The 22,500-nt window shown below is 36.5% G+C and overlaps 2 protein-coding genes across 2 annotated transcripts in view; both read right to left on the minus strand.

Annotated features, from left to right (window-relative positions):
* Positions 1-3,212: 3,212 nt before the first annotated feature.
* On the minus strand, positions 3,213-11,351 carry LOC144452275 (uncharacterized). The gene is made up of 2 exons (XM_078143341.1): positions 10,070-11,351; positions 3,213-3,838 (listed from the first exon to the last, which is right to left on the minus strand). Exons 1-2 carry the CDS (start codon positions 10,772-10,774, stop codon positions 3,833-3,835), a joined length of 711 nt encoding a protein of 236 aa, XP_077999467.1. The 5' UTR covers positions 10,775-11,351; the 3' UTR covers positions 3,213-3,832.
* Positions 11,352-16,038: 4,687 nt separating this feature from the next.
* LOC144452289 (phenazine biosynthesis-like domain-containing protein) overlaps positions 16,039-22,500 on the minus strand; it is an 18,003-nt gene continuing 11,541 nt past the window's right edge. Inside the window, exons 3-9 of the mRNA XM_078143358.1 lie at positions 20,627-20,725; positions 20,134-20,243; positions 19,063-19,092; positions 18,324-18,412; positions 17,696-17,889; positions 16,622-16,684; positions 16,039-16,347 (exon numbers count right to left, since the gene is read on the minus strand). Coding sequence (XP_077999484.1) covers positions 16,229-16,347; positions 16,622-16,684; positions 17,696-17,889; positions 18,324-18,412; positions 19,063-19,092; positions 20,134-20,243; positions 20,627-20,725 — 704 coding nt within the window. The 3' untranslated portion in view covers positions 16,039-16,228. The remainder of the gene's footprint in view (positions 16,348-16,621; positions 16,685-17,695; positions 17,890-18,323; positions 18,413-19,062; positions 19,093-20,133; positions 20,244-20,626; positions 20,726-22,500) is intronic.

Here is a 22,500-nt window from a genome sequence, read left to right on the forward strand (position 1 = left end):
GCGATCGGTAAATGTTTGTCATTGACATATCGTATTAATACAAATCATCATAATATCTGAATTTGAGGTCGGCACCCTATCAAGTTGAAACATTTCTTTCTTACACTTCTATACACAAGTTTTTAAAGTTGTACTGACTGCAACTGGACCATTTTAAAAACCATTTTGTAATTACTTACATCTCAATATTGTACACCAGGTGTGTATTGAATCATCTACACGTACAATCATGTGTACAGCAGTACACATAAGTCGGTAAGAAAACTAATGAATTTGTATTATACAGTATGGTATGGACTCTCAACTCACAGTGTGTCTCTTAGTCTACCGACAAGAAGACGTTGAATTTGCATACAAGAAGTAATAAATCACTAGACATGCTGTGAAATCGTAGTTGATGATTGCTGAGATGATGAAAGTACATGTACTTGATCTAGCTTGCAATTCGATATTAAACATATTGCAGAAAAAAAGTATCGAGGCAAGTCAAACCAACAGGGCTATGGTTTCAAAAGCTTTCACTGACACTGAAGATCTAAACTTGTCACTACACTACCTACGGTTAAAAATCGACTACTATTAATTGACCGTGACAGGTACAATGTCATTTTTATAAGCAACTGAACAATTTTAGCAAATATAAACTTGGGTTGCTTCATGAAAAACAAATGAACGTGAGGTTTAACATATTGGTAGTCTCAGTTACCCAGACTCTCACCGCTGGGGGCTCTTCTACGAGACCACCCAGACGAGACTAACACATTGGCGGTACAGACTGCTCAACCCTTTTAAATGTCAGATCTCGTTTGAGTTTGACAGTTTGGCATCCATCAAGGGGTTTACGCATGGCAAGATAGTTGAAGTAACACGAATCTGTGATGCAGCGTATGTAACAAACCTACATGCGTGCAAGAATCCGTCGTTTCGCCCGAGCAAAAGACACCCTCTGGGGGGACTCGATTCTAGTGACGTCTTCATGAAGGAATATCAAAGTGATAACTTGAATGTCAAACGATCACACAGCAACAGTGACCTCGAGGTCGTTTCAACGATTAATTGAAATCCATTTGTACTCTATGGTTCAGTAAAGAAGTCGATATTTATACAGAATTGCATACTGTATCATTGCAATATCATTGCAATATGAAATACGATTTCAAGTCGACGGACAAAATAAAATTCAAAGATAAAACGCGCACAGTAGATGAAATCATATACCATACACGGGTAGGGTATATTATTAAAGTTCATGTGTAGTAACTTATTTACATTCTTTTCGTTTTGCTAGGCGTTATTAATAAATTATTAATGTTCCTTGTTAATGCCTTGGGCGTCAACAACAAACATAAGATTCACTCCCCTGCCTGACGGTAGCCTGAATATATTTGAATATATAACTATGTTACACTTTATCATTGTCAAAAACGCCTTTTTATTTAGTAACTTCGCTGTTGTCGTTATCATGGTTTTCATCAATAACGTCATCGCTATCATCATCATCATCATCATCATCATCATCATCATCATCATCATCATCATCATCATGTAACGCAATATACCAAGGCTGTACACTCTGTCAGAAATTATTGCACGAACATAAAATCAGACGTTTTAGAACGAAATGGGTATAAATAGCTAACTGAAGTGAACACAATGAGGACCACTTGAATACTGTACAAGTGGGAGTATAAACATTCAAAGAATATACCACATTGATTCAGGTAAAAGTCAAACAAAGAGAATTGGTAGTTTATTTTATTTATTTATTTCGTCTCGTCTATTTGGAATCTTTATTACATGGCAAAAATTTAGAACCATAAATAATAAAAGGGATTCCCAGTGCTATACCATGCATAAGCCACGTTGTAGGTATTCAAACACAAAATACGGTATTTATACCCAGGTTCTACGTCACCACAATGCGCGTCTACGTCATCGCTATTATCATGATTATTTACCCCTTTTTCAGCTTATGCAGGTATAGTTTAATCATTCTCCGACATTTTTCTTCATTCAGCTAGAAAATATTCATAACATTAAGTTTTTTTTGCTAATACTGTTTATAACTCATAGTGACAAGGCCCCTTAAGTCACGAGTATTTCCTCTGTTGAACGAAGAAAAATATTATATTGGGGAATAATATATAATTGCCTATGGTAGAACAGTGGACTCTCTGTACAATAGACACATATTTGTATGCAAACTAGGGAGTTACGGTTAGGGTTAGGCAATGGATACTAGCAGGAAGGGGGTTAGAACCCCTAACAGAAAGCTGATTTGTATCACTCGCAAAGAGTGGTTGCTGTTCTAGACTGGTCCCTCTAACACTTTGTTTTTAAACAAGGTTTACACCTTGTATATTTGTTTACACTCACAGAAGAGTAACTCAAGTTGACAGCAATGTCCACCTTACATAGATTGTACAGAAAAATTTATAGGACATGAGAACAGAAAAATAACAACAATGGCGTTGTAGCAAGAAACTTACTGAGTAAAAACACATAAATTCATCTATTACTAAAACAATTAACTCATTTGATATTTTTTTACCAAACATAACATTTTCATGCAAACATCACGTGACATTGATGACCATATTTGTCAGCCCAATCAATCAAACAATTTGCTATGCAGTTCTGAGTTCAAGAGTTTTGCTTTGAACTTTCGTTTAGTGATCGATGGGAAGATACCAAACCATTTACCTAGTACTTTCTGGGTTAACTTTTTGACCGAAAATCACATATTAGACAATACTTGTAAGTCAACTATGTGGTCATCTTGTCTTGACAATGCCACATCTAAACATTCCAACCATGGCAAATATAGCTGATGGTTTGTGACAAGATTTAAAAAAACCACGAAAATCACATTTTGACTTAGTATACTCATCAACAATGGGACGTCATGTCTGTGATTATTTTTCATCAACACACCCCTGGAAAATTCCTACAAAATCTCAGACCCCTTTTGACCAGTAATTTTAAGAATTTTGACCAAAAGTAACATATTAAGACCCACTTTGCATAATGCTGATCTGATCACGTTGCCGTGAACAAATTCGCTACTTGGCATCAAACTTAACTTAACGTAACTAAGTTGTTCACATACATACATACATACATACATACATACATACATACATACATACATACATACATACACACACACACACATACATACATACATACATACATACATACATACAACACACCCACCCACACTCAGTCAAGTAGACAGACAATTTACCATGACTACTGACAACTGAACTGTCTTTAGTTGTGATATTACTAAAAGGACAAAGGTAAAAGCGATACGATATTGACGAGAGTGAAACCATTTGGTATAGTCACGAGCGACATTTTCTACAAACTATTACAAATAACGTACATTTTTATCAGTTCTTAAACTGTATTCATGGTAAGCCGCAAATTAAACTTGACATATAAAACATGCATTGAACAATTAGTTCTATGAACTGTAATCAATGTAAAATATACTATATGAACACCAAATTTTGTCTTTGAGTGTTAACTGTAAGTAGATCCGTGACTACACTTAGTCTTTTTAATAAAAATAATGACAACTTGGTCCACCTTTGAAATTAACTTCTGCAATTTTATGTCTGAGACCTCCGGGAATAAAACCGTGCAGCTATCGTAGCATTCAATACATCCAATGCTATATCTGAAGTAGACACTACCACCATGAGTTATCCAAACCACATACATGTATTTCCATCCTAATGACACGTCCGGGTAATGAATGACGCCATTCCAGTTAAAACATGGCGTCATCATTTTTCCAGCCTCTCCACCTGACATAGATGTCTGTCTACTCCTGCAAGTAAGAAAAGCATAAAAGATATATGTAATTAGAGAATAACTCAGATTTATACTACAATGGAAGCCAGTTAACCTGAAAGAGCACGCCGTCTTACTGTACAGAGATCTTACTAATATTGCTACATTTCATTGTCTGGTGCACTATAAATCTTACTAACATTGCTACATTTTTGCATAAGCTACCATTATGTGATCCACACTCAGATCATAAATGGATACAATGTAACAATTGTACGAGTCTCTTATTTGTGTCTTGGCCGATAAAATGTAGCAATGTTAGAAAGATTTTTGTGGAGCCAGATAACGTTCTGTTTCAAGTTAACTAGTATATATATAGGTCTTTCACTCTTTCACTCTACTTGTTGCAGTTTCCATAATTTGAAAATAAACTGAAATAAACTGTTACTTCGTAATGGAAAATTATTAGGTAATATACTTAGTTGGTAAATTGACGGGTCCTACATCTAAAACTATCGTTTACAACTCTAATTTGCCTGCCAACGTGACGTTATTATGATACCCAACCCTGTCATAAAACCGGTGAACCTCGAAATAATATTACTGAAGTTCAGGGAGGACACTCCTGGAGGGCTAAATTTTAGATTGGCGGGGCTTCCTAACTCTTCACGAGCGCTTCAACATGAAAAGAAATTTTCCGTCTACAAAATCTCAGGCCACTATAAATTTTAACGCGTTCTCCAACTCTACCGTGACAGAATTGAAATGTCGTCTACCGTCGACGAATTTGTGAAAATAATATGTTATAATTTATCTAGATATGTTCCTTTATTTCTTTAAACTTTCAATGACAAGCTTGGTTACATTTCTATCCTCTTAGGGATACGGATCACCAAAGACAACTTGTACAATAAAAATGTAACAATGTTGATAAGATATCCGTAGCGTCAGAGGTAGCATTATTTAGTAAGAATGTTGTGAAGGTTGACGATACAATGTAGCAATGTTTGTAAGACTGTTGTCGAGTCAGACGATAAAATGTAGCAATGTGTGTAAGCTTGTTGTCGAGTCAGACGACGTTCTGTTTTAGGTTGACTTGCTTATATTGTATAGTGGGTCTACATCATAGAGTCGGTTATCAGCAAATCCAAACATAAGCTGTGTTGGCGTCACTGTGGGGTACATATATCTATATATCTATAATCTATATATCTATAAATATATAAAAAATATATAAAAAACATGGGGAAAATCCATGTCAACATGTTTAAAGGGGCATATTCGGCATTTTTTATTTTTTTTATTTTTTTTTAAATTTATTTATTTATTTATTTTTTTTTTTTTTTTTTTTTTTTTTTGGGGGGGGGTTAACTTTTCTACACATTTAACGATATCTATGGTATTCTACTTACTAAAGAATCTATATACCCCTGCCCGTTTACTTTTGTTGATTGTTTGTGCGCTTTTTTTTTTTTTGGGGGGGGGGGGGTACTTTTCTTACACATTAAACATATGTCTATGGTGTTCTACTCAGGCTTACTTAAGCATACATATAGCCCGGCCCGTTTTTGTTTGTTTGTTTGTGTTTTTTGGGTGATACTTTTTCTACACATTAAGGTAAGCATATTATACCCCATTACGTGTTTATTATTAGCAAAACTCTAACCTAGTATACATGCACAGATATAATACATAAATGGTTGGCATAATTTTGTGTCAATAACTGTAATATTATAAACAATGCCAGAAGACCATTTGTAATGATGTTGACATGATAACATGATACTAGACTATTATATCGAGATTTTAATGTTTAGCACTTTCATCCGACGTGTAAAATACTCCTACACTCAGCTTGTGCCCCTTTAACAATGAAATTCCGTGCTATTTTTTTACATAATGTGTATTTTTGAGGCGAGTCTTATGTTGAGGAACATTGACCCCACTACAGTCTGACGTTTTATTATACGTTCAATAATTGTATCGTGCAAGCAACCTTTACCCAAGCTGAATCACACAGTCCCGCGGCTATGAAGTGAAGATTCAACGTGTACGGTGATCAAAGTTTTTAGCTTCCGTTACAGCATCAGTCGTCGCTTCCAGCTTGAAATGCACTGTGCACACGTTAATTTCATGCTTTATGATATACTGAGCTTGGTGAAGTAGTTTGAAATATGCCCGACGTACCATCAACATACAAATAATTAACACCATTCAATGTTTTATTCATCGTTAAAGGATTTCTTGGGCTGTTACTCACTTTAAATTATGTCTACCTAAATGACTGTATCAATCAGAAGGTAAAACGATAAAAAAAGTGTGTGTTCCGATAACACGATCACAGAAAATGGGGTAGGTAGGTCGGAATTCTACCTAAAGACAAACGAATTGTTGGTCAGAATACTTGATGAAATATGTACAGGTATCACTCCGGGGAAAGAAAACAGATTGTACATGAAGGTCAAGAAAATAAAGAAATGCTCTTTTTAAAACATGTTTAGGATCGGAGGCTAAAACTAGGGTCGGTTGGGTTACTGGAAACCACAGACAACTAACACATGTGTTAGTTATCTGTGTGGAAACACACCTTTTTATTTGGTTTAATTTAGAGCACGACTTTTACAGTTTCCAACTATTTTTTTAAAACATGTAGAAATCTCCAGCCTGTAAAATAATTCCAGTCTTCTCGACCGGAGCTCAGGAAAATATTGACGCATTATTTTCATGAATAGTTGTTGTGTTAACGAGTATCCTAAAACCATGATGTAGACTTTCGATAAAGACTCTTTTTGTAACCTAGATTTGAAATAAAAAATTTAAGTGAGTTGAAAATTGCAAAGAATTTTGCCTTTTTTGGCGGAAACATCATCTGTCCCGGGACAGGGTAGTAATAAGATGGTGGAAATGTCCCCCCCCCCTCCGCGACACGTCATCAACTTTAAAGGGCATGTCACGGAAAAACTATTTTTTTTCCGACAGAAGATGTCACGTGATATGTTGTTCTGATAACTGATTTTCGCACTTACACAATCACCATCATGGGAATACTTCCCAGTATTACATTGTCACTTTCAAAGTTTTTATTTTTTTAAAAATATTTTTTTAAATTTTTTTTAAATTTTTTTTTTTTAATTTGCGAGTTCACTCAAAAAATTACAAAACTACATGTGAAAGCAAGCCAACTTTCAAGTTGCACATGAAAATAAAAGAATAGTCCGCTTTTGAAGGGAGGTAAGAGTTTATCACACACCTAAAACAGACTATTTGTCTATACATTTACTATACATGTAGTATTCATTTCTTTTAGCGATATGTAACTCAATTTCTTTGGTAGCTCTGATATTTATGATGACTAGATTAAAAGATGGAATAACTGTTCTTCCATTTGCAATCATAGACCGTGTTTTCACAATCAATAGCAAATGATTTAAAAGCAAAGAAAGTTATGAAAAAGACTGGAAAAGGATAACATTCTCAGGTAAATCTTGATGGGGAGTTGATTATCACGATCATGTCACTTGTCAGCAATCGTGTGCAGTATTTTCACGTGTAGTATAAATGTATGACATCAGATAAAACTGAACAAACCAATAAACATGTTTTCACACATTGCTCAAAGTTCGAGAATCAAAGTTGAAAAAGTAACATCAATATCTACGCAATTACACAGTAGTATGATAGACCAATGCAGTCAATCGTAAAATATTACACTGAATCAGCGTGAAGTCTGCTTTTAGCACTCGGGGGCAATAAATGAGCGAAAACAAATGAAGCAAGGCTGAACACGGACATTGATTGCGTATAACTGTAAGCGGAAACATGCCTAGGAAATAAACACTAAAACGTTACAATCAATCATTTGCTACGGTCTTATGGATGCTTTAGTGTCGTCTGCATGTGATGGGAGAAAAATGAACCGCTTTTTCGCCATTTTTTGGAAACGCACAAAATTGGTCGTTTCTCTTTCGTATTTCGGCGCATTGTCTTTTTGTGAGTGGTGAAAAAAAATGTGTCACTTTTCCCGCCAATTTTCTTTTCAACTCATAAATTAATGACATTTTGTGAAAACTTATGATCTCCCACTTTTAAATTAGTGGACTATCGTTTCTTACTTTGTTCTGAAACAGTTGCACGGTGTGTCCCATTGTAGTGTCGTCTGCAAGTGTTGTCGCCAATTTTGACGACGCACAGATTTAGTGATTGTTGTCAAAAAACTATCAATTTGGCTTACCATATTTAAAAAAAAATATTTTGTTGGGAAAGTTATATTTAATTTCTATGTGTCACAAGATTGTACACAAAATTGCGGCCGATGGGGGAGGGGGGGGGGCTGCGATATAGTTAAGCTGATTAATATATACACGTATTTAATCTCTTCCGGATAATGAATGTGCTCTCCAGACAAGAGTATGTCTAAAAAATTTGAAATACGGACACCATTCATTGATTTGTTCTGTTCTGTTCTGATTGTTTCTTATCAACCCGTATTTGTTTTCACATGTGTAAATGTATACAAGTATTTCTGGATGAAATCAAATTAACGTTTTAAAGTTAAAAATAAATCATCGGCAGAAAAAAAAATAGCATAATAATATTCTATTAGTATATATTATCATTTTCAAGCGTTAATGGTGTTGATATTAAACATTAAACATAACTTTCAACACTCATTGACTTCAAAATGAAAATATATAATAATTCTGATATGATATTCTTGAAATATTGATGATAATAAATGACAGGAGAGTCACTTTTAGGCAAATGTTATATGAATTCTAATTCCGAAAGCAGTTTTTTCCATTAACGGCGTACCGCAGCGAATACAATACAACAATGACCGTATGAGACAATGTACCTCGGATGAAGCACGGCACTTGAATAGAACCAGAAATTAGTCTGAATAAAATCAACATGCAAATAAAAAAATCAGTCAAAAAAGGCATATTTTATTGAGCTGATTTTAAATATCTCATCCAAGAATAGCGATATGATATGTACGAGGCAACCAATTTAACGATTTTTTATTGAAAGGCAGCCAAATCTTTTGCAGAATAATTTCCATAATAAAGTCGTTCCAACAAATTCTATTTACATGACAAATACGTCTTCTTTGACGTGACAGCTGGTGTTTGATGATTACCATGGCAACTAATGGTTAGGTTCACAAAGACAGCATCGTTTTATTACGGTCAGTAATCAATAAAAACGAACAGGTGGACATTAAAGCTTTAACACGCATGCGCACACAGTCGGAACTGAGGTCGGGGGCATTTAAATGTAGTTTTCTGTACTAAATGCACTGACTTGAAACAGGGGTCAATGTATATACGAGTTTGCAGTCAGAATTCGATTAATTTTCCGATTCACCTGGAAGCTAGACGCTACGCTGCGTTAACTAATACAATATAAGACCGCAGTGCGCACAAAACTGTTACTCTGGAATTCGGGGGTTACAATTAGACACAGTTACGTGTATCCAGGCCCGTCAAAAATTTACATTTGTTTTCTATCAAAACGATAAGGACAAGGGTAATTAAGGCAGGAATGTGCCGAGAATGTACCCCCGCGACACGTCCAGATCGAATCTGATCCTCTAACTCTGTACTCTGATTTAGATGTGTCACACGTCGGATACAATGAAACCGTGCTTGTATTGCTATTTGCATATCCTATTCATATTCGGCCATGCGTGAAACATCTGTGGCCGATTCTGTATTGTGTGTACACGGCGAATGACAGAATTGTCGAGACGAAATCCGCTGTAGCCGTATACAGTGTAAATTTAACAAGTATATCTCTTGCAACATGTATGTATAATATTTTCTACGAGGTGGGTCTGTTTGACAAAGAACATACGCATTCTATATGTAACAGTTAAACGACTTCCTCAAGGTCTTCTAAGCAATGTCTGATCTTATATTTCACGAATAAAACAGAACAGCTAAAAGACGATTATTTTAAGCGCTGTGTCTTTTACATATGTTTAGTGGACTCTTTAAAAATACACGTCCCGATTATTTTTCATTAAATTTTTTTAAAAAATGAAAAAAATGAACCAACTTGGCTACGAATCCCTTGGTTTCAGACAACCCAGCCCACCCTCTACCAACACAGCTTATATTTCATTAACTAAAAATAATTGACCGCAAATTTTGCCAAAATCCCTCTTGCTAAAATCACAAGGGAAAATGTTAAATCCGAAACTCGAATTTATTGAAAACAGTAATTGTTGCTCACTTATCTAACATCTAATACACTGTAATCTCACCTTTCGTCGTCGTGACCTGCCTTCAGCCTGTAACGTGAATGTACACGCTTGCACGCACTCTGCAAATGACAGGTCAGCTTGCTCTTCGCTATAATCTAAGTCAGCCAGTCGGGCAAGGGCCAAAATGTAACTACAGGCAATGCGTAAAATTGCCAATTTTGACAGTTTTTGGTTGTGAGAGTACGATGGGACTGCCCTTCGAAGGCCCTCAAACGCAGCACTGATTGTATGAACTCGGTTACGTTCTCTAGCATTGGCAACAACGCGTCGTGCCCGACTAAGGCTTTTATATGAGCGTCCAGCCTTTCCCGAGCCCTTTAAACTGTCTTCTAGCTCATCCATATCAAAGGATTGGGACTGTTGGTACTCTCTTAAGGACACCATTTCCTCATTGAAGTTGTTTTCATTCCCACTGATGGAGTTATATGCATCGTCGTAACTGTAACCAAAGGCATCGTCATGATCATCGTCCAACTCGATGTTCTCGTTCTCATCTTCCCCATGTTCCACAATCAGTTCCCTTCTGACGGCTTTCCGGGGCTCCGATGATTTCCTCTTGTTCCTTTTACTGGGTTTTCCTTTAGTTTCCTCGGCAACCTCCATCTTTGCTGCATATGCAATGGCTTTCTGTGGCAGCTCTGTTGCCTTCTTTGTTCCTATGGCCCCACTATCACAGGTGTAAGCTATTTCGTTCGTACTCGCCATGCTGGGTTGTCAACTGATCCCTCCGAGTAAATACAATCTCGACTAGAGCGCAGATGTTATGTGTTAAAGAATTTTCCTATAGATAGGGGCGAAGGCTGATTCGATTCCTCTCTTAATTCCAAAGTTTACATGTATTCACATTGGCTGAGTGTGCTCACATTCGGAACTCCCTGATGATGTATTTGGCGAAATTTTCAGTATATTTCTCGGGTAGGGCGGCGCTCCCGCTGATGTGTCCACCAGGCAATGTGCGAGAGTGTTTTATTGTTGGTCGTCGAACGTTAGATCATGATTTTAGTAGATTCGTTATTGAATGTGGCGTTATTAACATAATCACACCATCTGTGTCATAAAGCCGAGCACAGTCTACAATATAAATTTATCTTCGTGTATATTTTCGAACGACGTCTATACAGATGTCTACAGCTCCGGTGTCAGTGTTTTCATATGTCTTATCTGTCGTGCACAAATCACAACCAACTGCTAATGAGCGGGAAAAATCAATACCTCTCGCAGCGTAATAATGACTCAAAAAAACTGTGTATCGATCTATATGTCAAGACTAGCCAGGTGGTTACTTGTTTACGAACATGATCGGAGACAACATTGTGTGTACCCTTATTATTTAGCATCGATGACGTAATAGGGCAAGCTGGGTAATTTGCGTGAGATGAGGTTAACCCCACCCTAATATTTTATTTGTGCAGGACGTCTTTTTCAATTAGGAAATAAATAACGTAACTATAGCGATGAAACACGTGAAATGCGAGACAAATGAATGTTAACGGAGTAAATTGTTATTCTGATATGATACGAGCTGTGTACTCGACTCAGAGAATGAAGGCAAATGGAAGGCATAAATCAACACATGGCGGATAATTAAACTCTGACGATGCGTACAATTTATGTGTGGTGTCTCACCGAGACGTCCGATGTCACTGTACTTGTCGACATACTTGGGATGTTTGCAGAGTATCGGATGATACAGAGTTGTATATGTGGTGAGCTTTGAATGAGGAAAAGATTGAAAGATGTTAACAGCTAGAGAGATTGACGAACATATTGATATTGAATAGTATGTATGATAGTGGAAAATTTATATAGGATAAATGAATATACTCATAAATTAGAAACACACACACACACACACACACACACATACATACACATACATACATACATACATACATACATACATACATACATACATACATACATACATACATACACACACACACATACATACATACATACATACATACATACATACATACATACATACATACATACATACATACATACATACATACATACATACATACATACATTCATTCATTCATACATACTTAGATAGTATATACATACATAAATAATATCTCATAAATAGATACATTTATTAATAGATATATAGATACATAGATAAATACATCCATCCATCCATCCATCCGTCCATCCATCCATCCATCCATCCATACATACATAAATACATACATACATACATACATACATACATACATACATACATACATACATACATACATACATACATACATACATACATACATACATACATACATACATACATACATACATACATACATACATACATACATACATACATACATACATACATACATACATACATACATACATACATACATACATACATACATACATACATACATACACTCTACAATATATATGTGATTATATAAGTGTTCCCATTTTTTAATCTAAAAATCCCATATATCAAACATCAGATAGATATGTACTAAAATGACGTCAGATACTCATCTGTTAAATTTGATCAAATATTAACCTTCGTCGCTCTTTGACCGAACGTGATCTATAATGCTATTAGATTGACATAGTAGTACTACTTAGAACAGCTGTTGCATACACGGAAGTCCTGTAATCCCCAATCTCATTCAGGATGGCATACAGTTTGCATATAAATGACAATAAACATATTGCAACCATTTCAAGGTTAGTATACAACACTGTTCACACTAAACCGTGCAGGAATTAGGCATTTTAGGAGCTTTACGAACGATTCTCCGAGTGTACACGCCCTATCGGTTGGTCGAGTGGTTAATTTTGTGTCATTCTGCCTGTCGTACAGGTTTTCCTCAGGAATACATACATTCCGGTCAACACTGAGGCTATGAGGGTCAGCTCTCACTGGACTCTCCAACACAAGTAAATATTGCTATTATTTAGTATAATTATTGGTTGGCTATGTTACAACTCGATGTCAATTATTGTCCATTTTGATGTTCAAACTGGGAACAAAAGCCGAGTTTGGAGGGATGAACTTATATATTGCCTGAATATACATAATAAAAAGAAACGTGTCTACTTTATATACATAGTATACATTTTGATGGACTGGGGTCCTTTCAAAATACCAGTTGCGTCGAGGAACCACCACCACCACCACCACCACCACCACCCCACCACCACCACCACCACCACCACCACCACCACCACTACAGCAAAAACAACAACACCACCACCAACACCACCGCCATCACCTCCACCACAAAACACCACCACCAACACTACCATCACCACCACCACCGCAAAAACAACGCCACCAACACCACCGCCATCACCACCACCACCACCACCACCACCACAAAAACACCAACACCAACAACACCGCAAAAACAACAACACCACCACCACAAAAACCATCACAACCACCATCTACACCACCACCACCAACACCACCAACACCACCAACTCCACGATCACCACCACAAAAACAACAACGCCACCAACACCACCGCCATCACCACCACCAACACCACAAAAACACCACCATCACCACCGCCACGGCAAAAACAACACCACCACCACAACAACAACAACACAACACCACCACAACACGAACATCACCACCACCACCAAAACCATCAAAACCACCACCACCACCAACACAAAACCAACACGAACATACCACCACCAACAACAAAAGCACCACCTCCGCCACCACCACCACCACCACCACCACCACCACCACCAACAACAACAACAACGACGACGACAACAACAACAACAACAACAACAACAACAACAACAACAACAACAACACACATTTCGGTACCTGGCGCATGACGTGTGCCATTTCGAACGTCACTATTCATCAGAAATTGTAACTTTCCAGATGGTCCCTGTCGTTACTGGAAAGCTGGTACATCAACCGTTGACATAAATATGATGAAAATTTGTATTATGTACACATAAGAACAAATATAAAACAAAGTGTTACACAGATTTCAGAGCCAAACACAATTTGTTCAACCCAAAGTGTTATTAACGAGTTTCTGGTCTTTCAACGAAGACCTATTTTTGGAGAGATCTCATTTATCAATTTGTCACGATTAGCTCACGATCAATATATGCCGATAGATCATAAGTGCTCTGTTCTAAAATCTTATTGTCATATCGTATTACTGCAGTGCCTCAAGTTAACTTTCAACATATAGCTGGCGCTGTTCAATTTGATGTGGGACTCGCCTCGGAAGATCGAGGCGCTAAACAATATCTAAAAACCCCGACAATATACGAAGGAAATACAGGTAAAATATATGAATTCTTACATTATTTTTACAAATAGGCTGAGCGCTGTTGTAATATGACCCTCTGTAAGGGAGCCGTCAGTAATTACAGGGGGAGGGCCGGGGAGAATCAACCACAGTCTGTGGCATAAAATGTGACCCTCCCTCAATTTCCTTTCTCTAAAATATGATTCTCCCCTGTTCAAATATTTAAAACAAATCTTTAACACCGCCTCCCTGTGGCGTTGTTGATAGAACTCAAGCTCACTTACTTTCCATTTTTAAAATGTCCTTCCCCGAGGATTGATTGGTAAAAAGCGACCCCTCCCATTCCCCCGCCCCTTGTAATTACTGAAGGCTCCCTAATACATGTATGACGAATACATCATTGCTTGCCTTTCCTAAATAAAATCAAAGTATCATACTATCATGAGATATTTGGTAGTTCGTGTATTCAATGTAGTCTTCGCGAACAATGTATAGTAGTAATCAACTAATTTGAACCAACCAACAAACCAACCAACCAATCACCAACCAACCAACCAACCAACCACCCAACGAACCAACCAACCACAAACCCACCCACCCACCAACCACCCACCCACCCACCCACCCACCCACCCACCCACCCACCCACCAACCAATCAATTTACCCGCCCACCAACTAAACAAATCGACTATAATCAATCGAGCAACCCAGACAAACCAAACGACTTGAACCAGCCAGGACGTCGACCACCAACAAACAAACCAGCAAAGACAAACAAACCTTGAATCCGCTACAGATAAATCGATCGATCGACCAAAAAAACAATCAATCCACCAACCAACCAACCAACCAACCAACCAACCAACCAACCAACCAACCAACCAACCAACCAACCAACCAACCAACCAATCAATCAATCAGCCAACCAACCAACCAACCAACCAACCAACCAACCAACCAACCAACCAACCAACCAACCAATCAATCAATCAGCCAACCAACCAACCAACCAATCAACAAAGTCAGTCAGCCAGTCAGTAGCCAATCAATCAATCAATCAATCAATCAATCAATCAATCAATCAATCAATCAATCAATCAATCAATCAATCAATCAATCAATCAATCAATCAATCAATCAATCAATCAATCAATCAATTAATTAATCAGTCAGCCAGCCAGCCAGCCAGCCAGCAAACCAACCAACCGACCAACCAACCAACCAACAAAGTCTGCCAGTTAACGAATCAATCGATCGATCGATCAATAAACCAATCCACCAACCAACCAATCAATTAATCTAACTCACAAATCGAGGTTTGTTCACCAACAGACTCAAGACGAAGTCACACTGGACGTAGTCTAGTTTCAAACTGGTACAGTATTACGTATTAAAAATTTCAATACTTGTAACCAAAAAAAGTAGTGATACTGTACCAGTTTGGAACTAGACCACACTGGACAAGAAAACCACTTGAGCTATTAGATAAATTCCAATAAGCAGCTTTAGTCAATCCTTTTATTCATACATTTTGTGATAAACTAGGAAGACGTTGAATCATCTTACCACCTTTACATGAAATGTAATGACTTTAAACATTGATGTAAAAATCAACTCGTTTAGGTAAATACAATTAAAACTCACAAAACCTGAAAAAAGACGTTGTCTGGCTCAAAAATCTTACCAACAACGGTACATTTTATCGACCAGTGCAACACAGTGCTGCATCATTTTTTATCGTCTGGTTCAACAAATATCTCACCAACAGAGATATAAGTCGAGCTGAGCTATACGATCAAATGTAGCAGTGTTAGTATGATTTTTGTCGGGCCAGACGACATTTTTTCAGGTTTTGTGATTTTTGATTGTCTCAATCAAATTTCTTACACGGTGACCCAGTGTTTACAGCGTGAAAGTGAACTGTCCCTCCATTACAATGGTTGCCTTTCCCGACATATCAACACGACCGTCTTCACGAACAGAAATATGAAGATCGCCCCCACGCTTTGAACACTGTCGAGCTGTAGGACAGAAATTGTAGTATATAAAAGTGTTGGACATATTTCCATACTTCGCGCATTAAAATAAATCCCGTTCCTTCGGTAAAACCAAGACTAAGAAAACGTGGATCAAACATATTTGTTTTTCAACACGGGTGTTGGATTAAGGGCAAAACTAAAGTTCAAAATGGCCGCCAAATAACACTTTGAACAGGAACATAGTTAGATTCTGCCTATCGTAGTTTAACGAGAAGAACAAACACATAGCATATGTGAAATATTGCACTCTACTTACCATATAACTGTTTCTTGTCTAACTCATTTGACCAGTACCCTGCTAACACTGCATGTGCTGATCCTGTGATTAGACAAAGATTACAGAAATATATCACATTTTGGTGACAGCAGTGTATTAAGTTATGTTTTCAAATAGCGTACATACATTTTGTCAGGTGTGTACATTATTATTATTCCACTGGCAGTTTGTTACAACAATTGACAAAGGTGTACTTTTAAAACTCTATGTCGATTGTGCAAGTTTCTGAACTGCCTCATCTTATAATCGTATGTCGTTCTGTTAGATAATACTGACACAGGTCAGTTACACCGCGGAGTAAGCATAATGTACTCCTGCCTATGGTAGCAAGAAAACCGTGGGGAAGTTCGCCGTCAGTTAGCCTCAGTGGAAGTCCTTCATACGGAAAGCCGGATGGTGGACATAAGCATTTGTTACGTACCATACGCTCGGCAGGTCTACCATCCAGCATATGTTATGGAGCTACCACGAGTTATAAAAACACATATTTCTTTAGATTGCTCCTCATATCAGAAGAAATTAGCACTTTTATCTAACAAAACAATAATTTTCTTATTTCAAAATTATCGAAGAAAGTTCATAAGTAGGATGCTGTTTTTATATTTTAAGTAATGCTATCCTTTGGTTACCAGAGTCCCTAACTATTTCTGCAACTCAGAGATAAATTGGTTTTAAAAAAGCATCTGAAAATATCTATGATTCCAGAGAATATGTGTGCTAGTTTAAGAAAATAAGACACGAATTTTACTTCAGGCAAGACAATGAACAATTTGATTTCATTCAAGTTTAGCTAAATCTTCGATAATAGAAACATTTGAAATGTTTTTTTTTTATGAACAACTTTCAAGAAATGGAAATTGGCCTTGGAGAGAAATCCAACGTCTATCGTTCAGATTTATTCTTCCAGTGAGACAAATAAGTGATTTTTGTAACAAGGTATATCAATTTGCAAAACTAAGGTAGTTATTTTGCCCACAATAAAAGCTGACATCTCTTTAGTTTGATATTGTGATTGAAAAGACCATGATGCTAAAGAGGGGCGTTAAGTATCACCTGTTACTGGATCCTCCGGTATGCCAACCCAGGGAGCAAAATAACGAGTAATAAAATCGTACAGTTGTCCAGTTCCGTCTACAGCACCATTTTGTTCACAGCCTCTGAGAGTTACCATGACACCGCGCACTTTACTTCCATCTTGCGCTGACGTCATAGCTGCAACATTCGGTGTTATGCTTTCAAGCTGTTTTCTTAAAGTTAATAGACAAAATAAAGTTGTCACCGAAAGACAAATATGGTAATTTATACAATTATTAAACTAAAGAAATAATGTCTTCAGCATTCATTTTGAAATGTTGAGGGGTCGTCTGCTAATTTTTAGAACAAAGAATTTCCACACGACGCATAATACAAACGTTCCAACATTTCTGTCAAATGTATGTGTTTCTCAGTTTAATTTACATTATGGTGTCTAAGATGACAATGATATCGATCAAATTTGAGAAAGTACAAATACTTTAACTGTAAAATGAGTCGTTGGTGGCGCTAATCTATTGATGTCCCATTTACCAGTCTAGCAGTACCAACGACTTATTATGAAAATAACTACAAATACAGAATACTGAATCAAAGTTTCCTTGAAAATTTGAAATGCAAATAAAAATTAGTGATAACATGGATTTACCTTGAAACTCGGTCATCAAGCCTAACTAGCAATTTCTTCATGTCCGGGTTCATTCGGAGTTCTTTGACTGGTAGTGACCCTACAGTGGCCTGTGAAATGTAACATTGAATTGATACACATATCATTTGTGCATTTGCCTAACAAGTAACCTTTACATTGGGGCAAGCCAAATGAAAAGTCTTTCAGTGAGATGTACCAAGAAATATTGCAACATTTCTACACATTAACATTTTCCAGCGGACATTTCAGGAGTGCTTTGATTTTTCATGACTTTTTCGTTTGAAAGACTTCCAAGCTTTCTAACCCTAACCTGATAGGCAGATATCCAATATCAATAAATATGGAGAGTGATGAAATACAAATATTGAAAATTGACCTTTGACACTTTGATTGCTTGTACGACTATATAGTCAAGTCTACAATACAAATATATTGTTTTCTCTCAAGTATTCTCGTGCAGCACTTTAATTAGATGGGGTTGTAATGATCTCAAGAACGACACATCCATATATATGGTAGAAATGTTTTATACAAATTTGTAGTATTCGCCGTTGAGGGCGACATCAAGTTTGCCATAATATATGATCGCGGTCCTCAACTTTTACGTGTACATCTTGTTTGACAATATTTATACATAATCATATCATGTTCGTAACGGAAAAAGCTGTGTCACATCTTTTCCGTAACGAAAAAAATAGGATGATGGTGAAGAAAGTTTGAAAAATAAGACTGAACTCACCTTGACTACTGCTGACATGTCGTTTTCCGGCTGTAAAATGTAGAAGAGAGATTGGGTAAAACTCTTGAAAAACCCAAAATGAACAGTATGACGACTGCCGACTGATTTTTGACGCTAAGCACTTTTTGAAATCCCATAAAATTGAAAACTTTTAATATTACATTTTTCTACAAAGTACATTTGGCAAACTCTATATGTTTACCGTTCGAACACAAATTTGTTGAATTTTAGCTATTGCATGCAATATCGACTGTAGGTAAATATGGTAGTCTGCGCGACACGTCATGTCAGGACGCCCTCATCGGCTCACTCCTTCATTATTGTGGCCGATGAGGGCTGAGACACGACGTATATTGGTCTATAAATAATCCTGTTACAACTTGAAGCAAAAGCGTGTTTCAACCCCGAATAATATATTTGGCAATAATCTTTCAAAAGAAAATCCAATTTGATTCCTGTTTTTTTTTTAAAGAATATCAATATCCACACCTTGTCATACGAGAATATGTACGCTACAAATTCTATGTATCTATAATATTATAACAACGAATATATTAGGAGGGTGTGCTTTGTATAAACCCTTTTCTCCAAATAAAAATCGCAACTGTCTTACTTCCCAAAAACATTTGGACTCAACGTTGGAGCTTTCATTTGGACAAGAATGTGAAAATAATGTCGGCACGTCAGTTTTTCAATAATAATCCAGAGACTTGGTTATCTGACTAGACATACTGGATTTCACTATCGACATTCCAGGATAGCTATCAGTTTACCTATCTTTCCCATAATCCCATAACCACTAGGCTAATAGTAATAAAATTTGGTACACACAGTTGTTACATTAACCACAATAATCGATTTTAGCTAAATTGAATGACGGTCGTAATCTGATATTGTCAAAGAATTGAGGAATTTGTTTTCACATTTTTCATTTTTGAAGTTTGTAAGCTTATGTTATTTCTTAAAAGCTTTCATATTAGACGTTTACATTAATTAAGAATTTCATTCTTAAATTAATTTTATATTAATTAAGAAACAAATGCAGATTTTCTTGCATAAATTACGGGTTACCTGGGCAACAGTAGAGTACAGAGGTAGATCCATGCAAATGTAGTCCCCATCTTTCCTTGTGAACAATTTACCACTGAGCGTTTCAAAAGCTATCGTTTGGTTCGAATTTTCTATTGATAGAGAAAGTACGAGATATTAGTAGGATAATTTGAAGTGAGGGCGCACTTCCTTCAGTTGTCAGTTCCCAAACCTCATCATCTAGAATTGTGAGCAAGGAAGGGAGCCTGTCGGCCAAGTGGCACATCAATCCGTATCACATATTGTATGTTAGATGTGAAGAAATCAGAATTCTCAAAAACTAAATGACTCTCACAGCAGTCAGCAAAACAGCACGCATAATTGGTGTTATACGCGGACATGATATATTACACACTATTAATTTTGAAGAAATAGTGTTAGTTAGGTGGTAGGTCATAAAGTATACATACAAAATGTAAAAACTTAAATCATTCGGCAATCGCTTATTTATTTCAGGATAAGCATTGATACTTACTAAAATGCTGAAACAAAACAGCCGCCGAGGCCAATGTAGCGTGACCACATAAGGGAACTTCAGTTGTTGGTGTAAACCATCGTAATTTGAATCTTTTTCCTGTATTTTTTGCGAAACAAAATGACATCATTTTAACTTCATAAAAAATAGTTTAGTTGAAACCAATGCATAGTTGAGAGTTGGTGCTATGATGACAGTTTAAAATAAAGTCAAAAGATGCAAAATATTTATAAAACGCAAAAAAATCTGATCAATGTAATTTTGACGAGATAATGTACTAAGTCCTAAACGTCACAGTTCTTGACACGAAGTCACAATTGAAAGTTGTTGAGGTGATGCCAGTCCAAGTTACAATTAAAGTATACAAAAAAATACACACAGGCAAAAAAATATCAATTTATAATCGATTGGTATTGCTACGTCAGATGTTAGTATACAATGAAGTCTGAATATACAAAAGATTAACAAAAAAAGCTGAAAATCTGAACAATAAATTTTGGCGGCAAAATTGAGTCAAAAGTAAAGCGTGACGCATTATTAAAATTGGATTAAAAGATAAATGAGCTGTTAATATAACTTAAAGTGCTCGGTCTTGCATTATTAAATTGTACACTCGAGTCTCAAAGAAATAACGATTTTACGATGTCTTATTCAAGATTTACATAACAAAATTGTTTCTTTATTTCGCTTTGTCTTGTTTTGTTTTTGCAGGTGTTCACGTTATTGTTATAATGTCTCCCCATGCAGATGGACATCAAACTATATATGTGATGTGTAGCATTACGAAAAACATGTGTAAAGTCAGAATTACAACATTTATGTCAGTTATTCATTTTTTGGATGGCGGGGAGAAAATTTACGACGCGACTTTGTTCAACCCTCCATCAGATAATCATGTTATTGACACTATCACTCGATTAAAGACACATAGCAGTTTGTGAGGAGGTGAACAAATTAAAATACCCGCATCAGAAAATACTATACGGGTGTTTTCGTGTGTGAACGCAATATTTCAAATGTTCTTGACATAGCATGCTATGAACAGATGGAAAGGTAGAACAATTTAGTCTTTTGTAAGATTGTTAGCGATATTCATTATTTGTTATCAAATATAAGGTTTATTACAACTTTTACCTGTCGTACAATTGATTAATCGGTTCATCTTATCGCATATGACGAATACTCGTACGTCACTGCGTGTGTTCCGCTGTAATGACCCGTACGTATGCGTTATCTCAGCGCCTTCAACCTGTTCAATGACAACTTTCCCGCCAAAAGTGAATTTCTGAATACAGCTCAAGATTACATTTGTTAACTACAATTTTGAATACAGCTCAAGATTACATTTGTTAACTACAATTCTATCAAAACTTTGTCACATTTGGTGGCGTGGTTTAGTTAAAAAGGTGTTTGTTTTGTACATGTATTTTGTAATTTAAGAAGATTGTTGCATGTTCATTCAGCTCAGCGCTGCCGAATCCGTTTAGGGAAAAAAAAACAAATTACTTTTGAGATGAGAGATTTTGACAAATGACCGTGCGTATCAGAAGTGAGGATTACAACCCGACCTGGTTTAGTTTTAAACCAGCTGTATCAATATTTTCAAAACTTTATGGAGTCGAGACTGTATATGGTCGCGTCAAATATTTGAAACATGTTTACTAAACAGGTTGCAGCCTGTTTAGCCCACGGGAAATGGAATGAGAACTGGTTAAAATGTCAGAAGGTAGACAAGAGGTGTATCCGGGAGAGTTAACAGAAAACTACGTAAACAACAAATTCTATGAATACTGTTCTTTCTTTCCTTTACACCTCAAAATATCAACTTTATCAATTATGGGGAAAATAGTTTCTTCTGTACATTACACATACAA

Source organism: Glandiceps talaboti, chromosome 22 (genome assembly GCF_964340395.1).
Source record: "Glandiceps talaboti chromosome 22, keGlaTala1.1, whole genome shotgun sequence".
Lineage (NCBI taxonomy): Eukaryota > Metazoa > Hemichordata > Enteropneusta > Spengelidae > Glandiceps > Glandiceps talaboti.

Coding starts and splice junctions, on each gene's coding strand:
- LOC144452275 (XM_078143341.1), bottom strand. CDS start 10,774: ATGGCGAGTACGAACGAAATAGCTTACACCTGTGATAGTGGGGCCATA.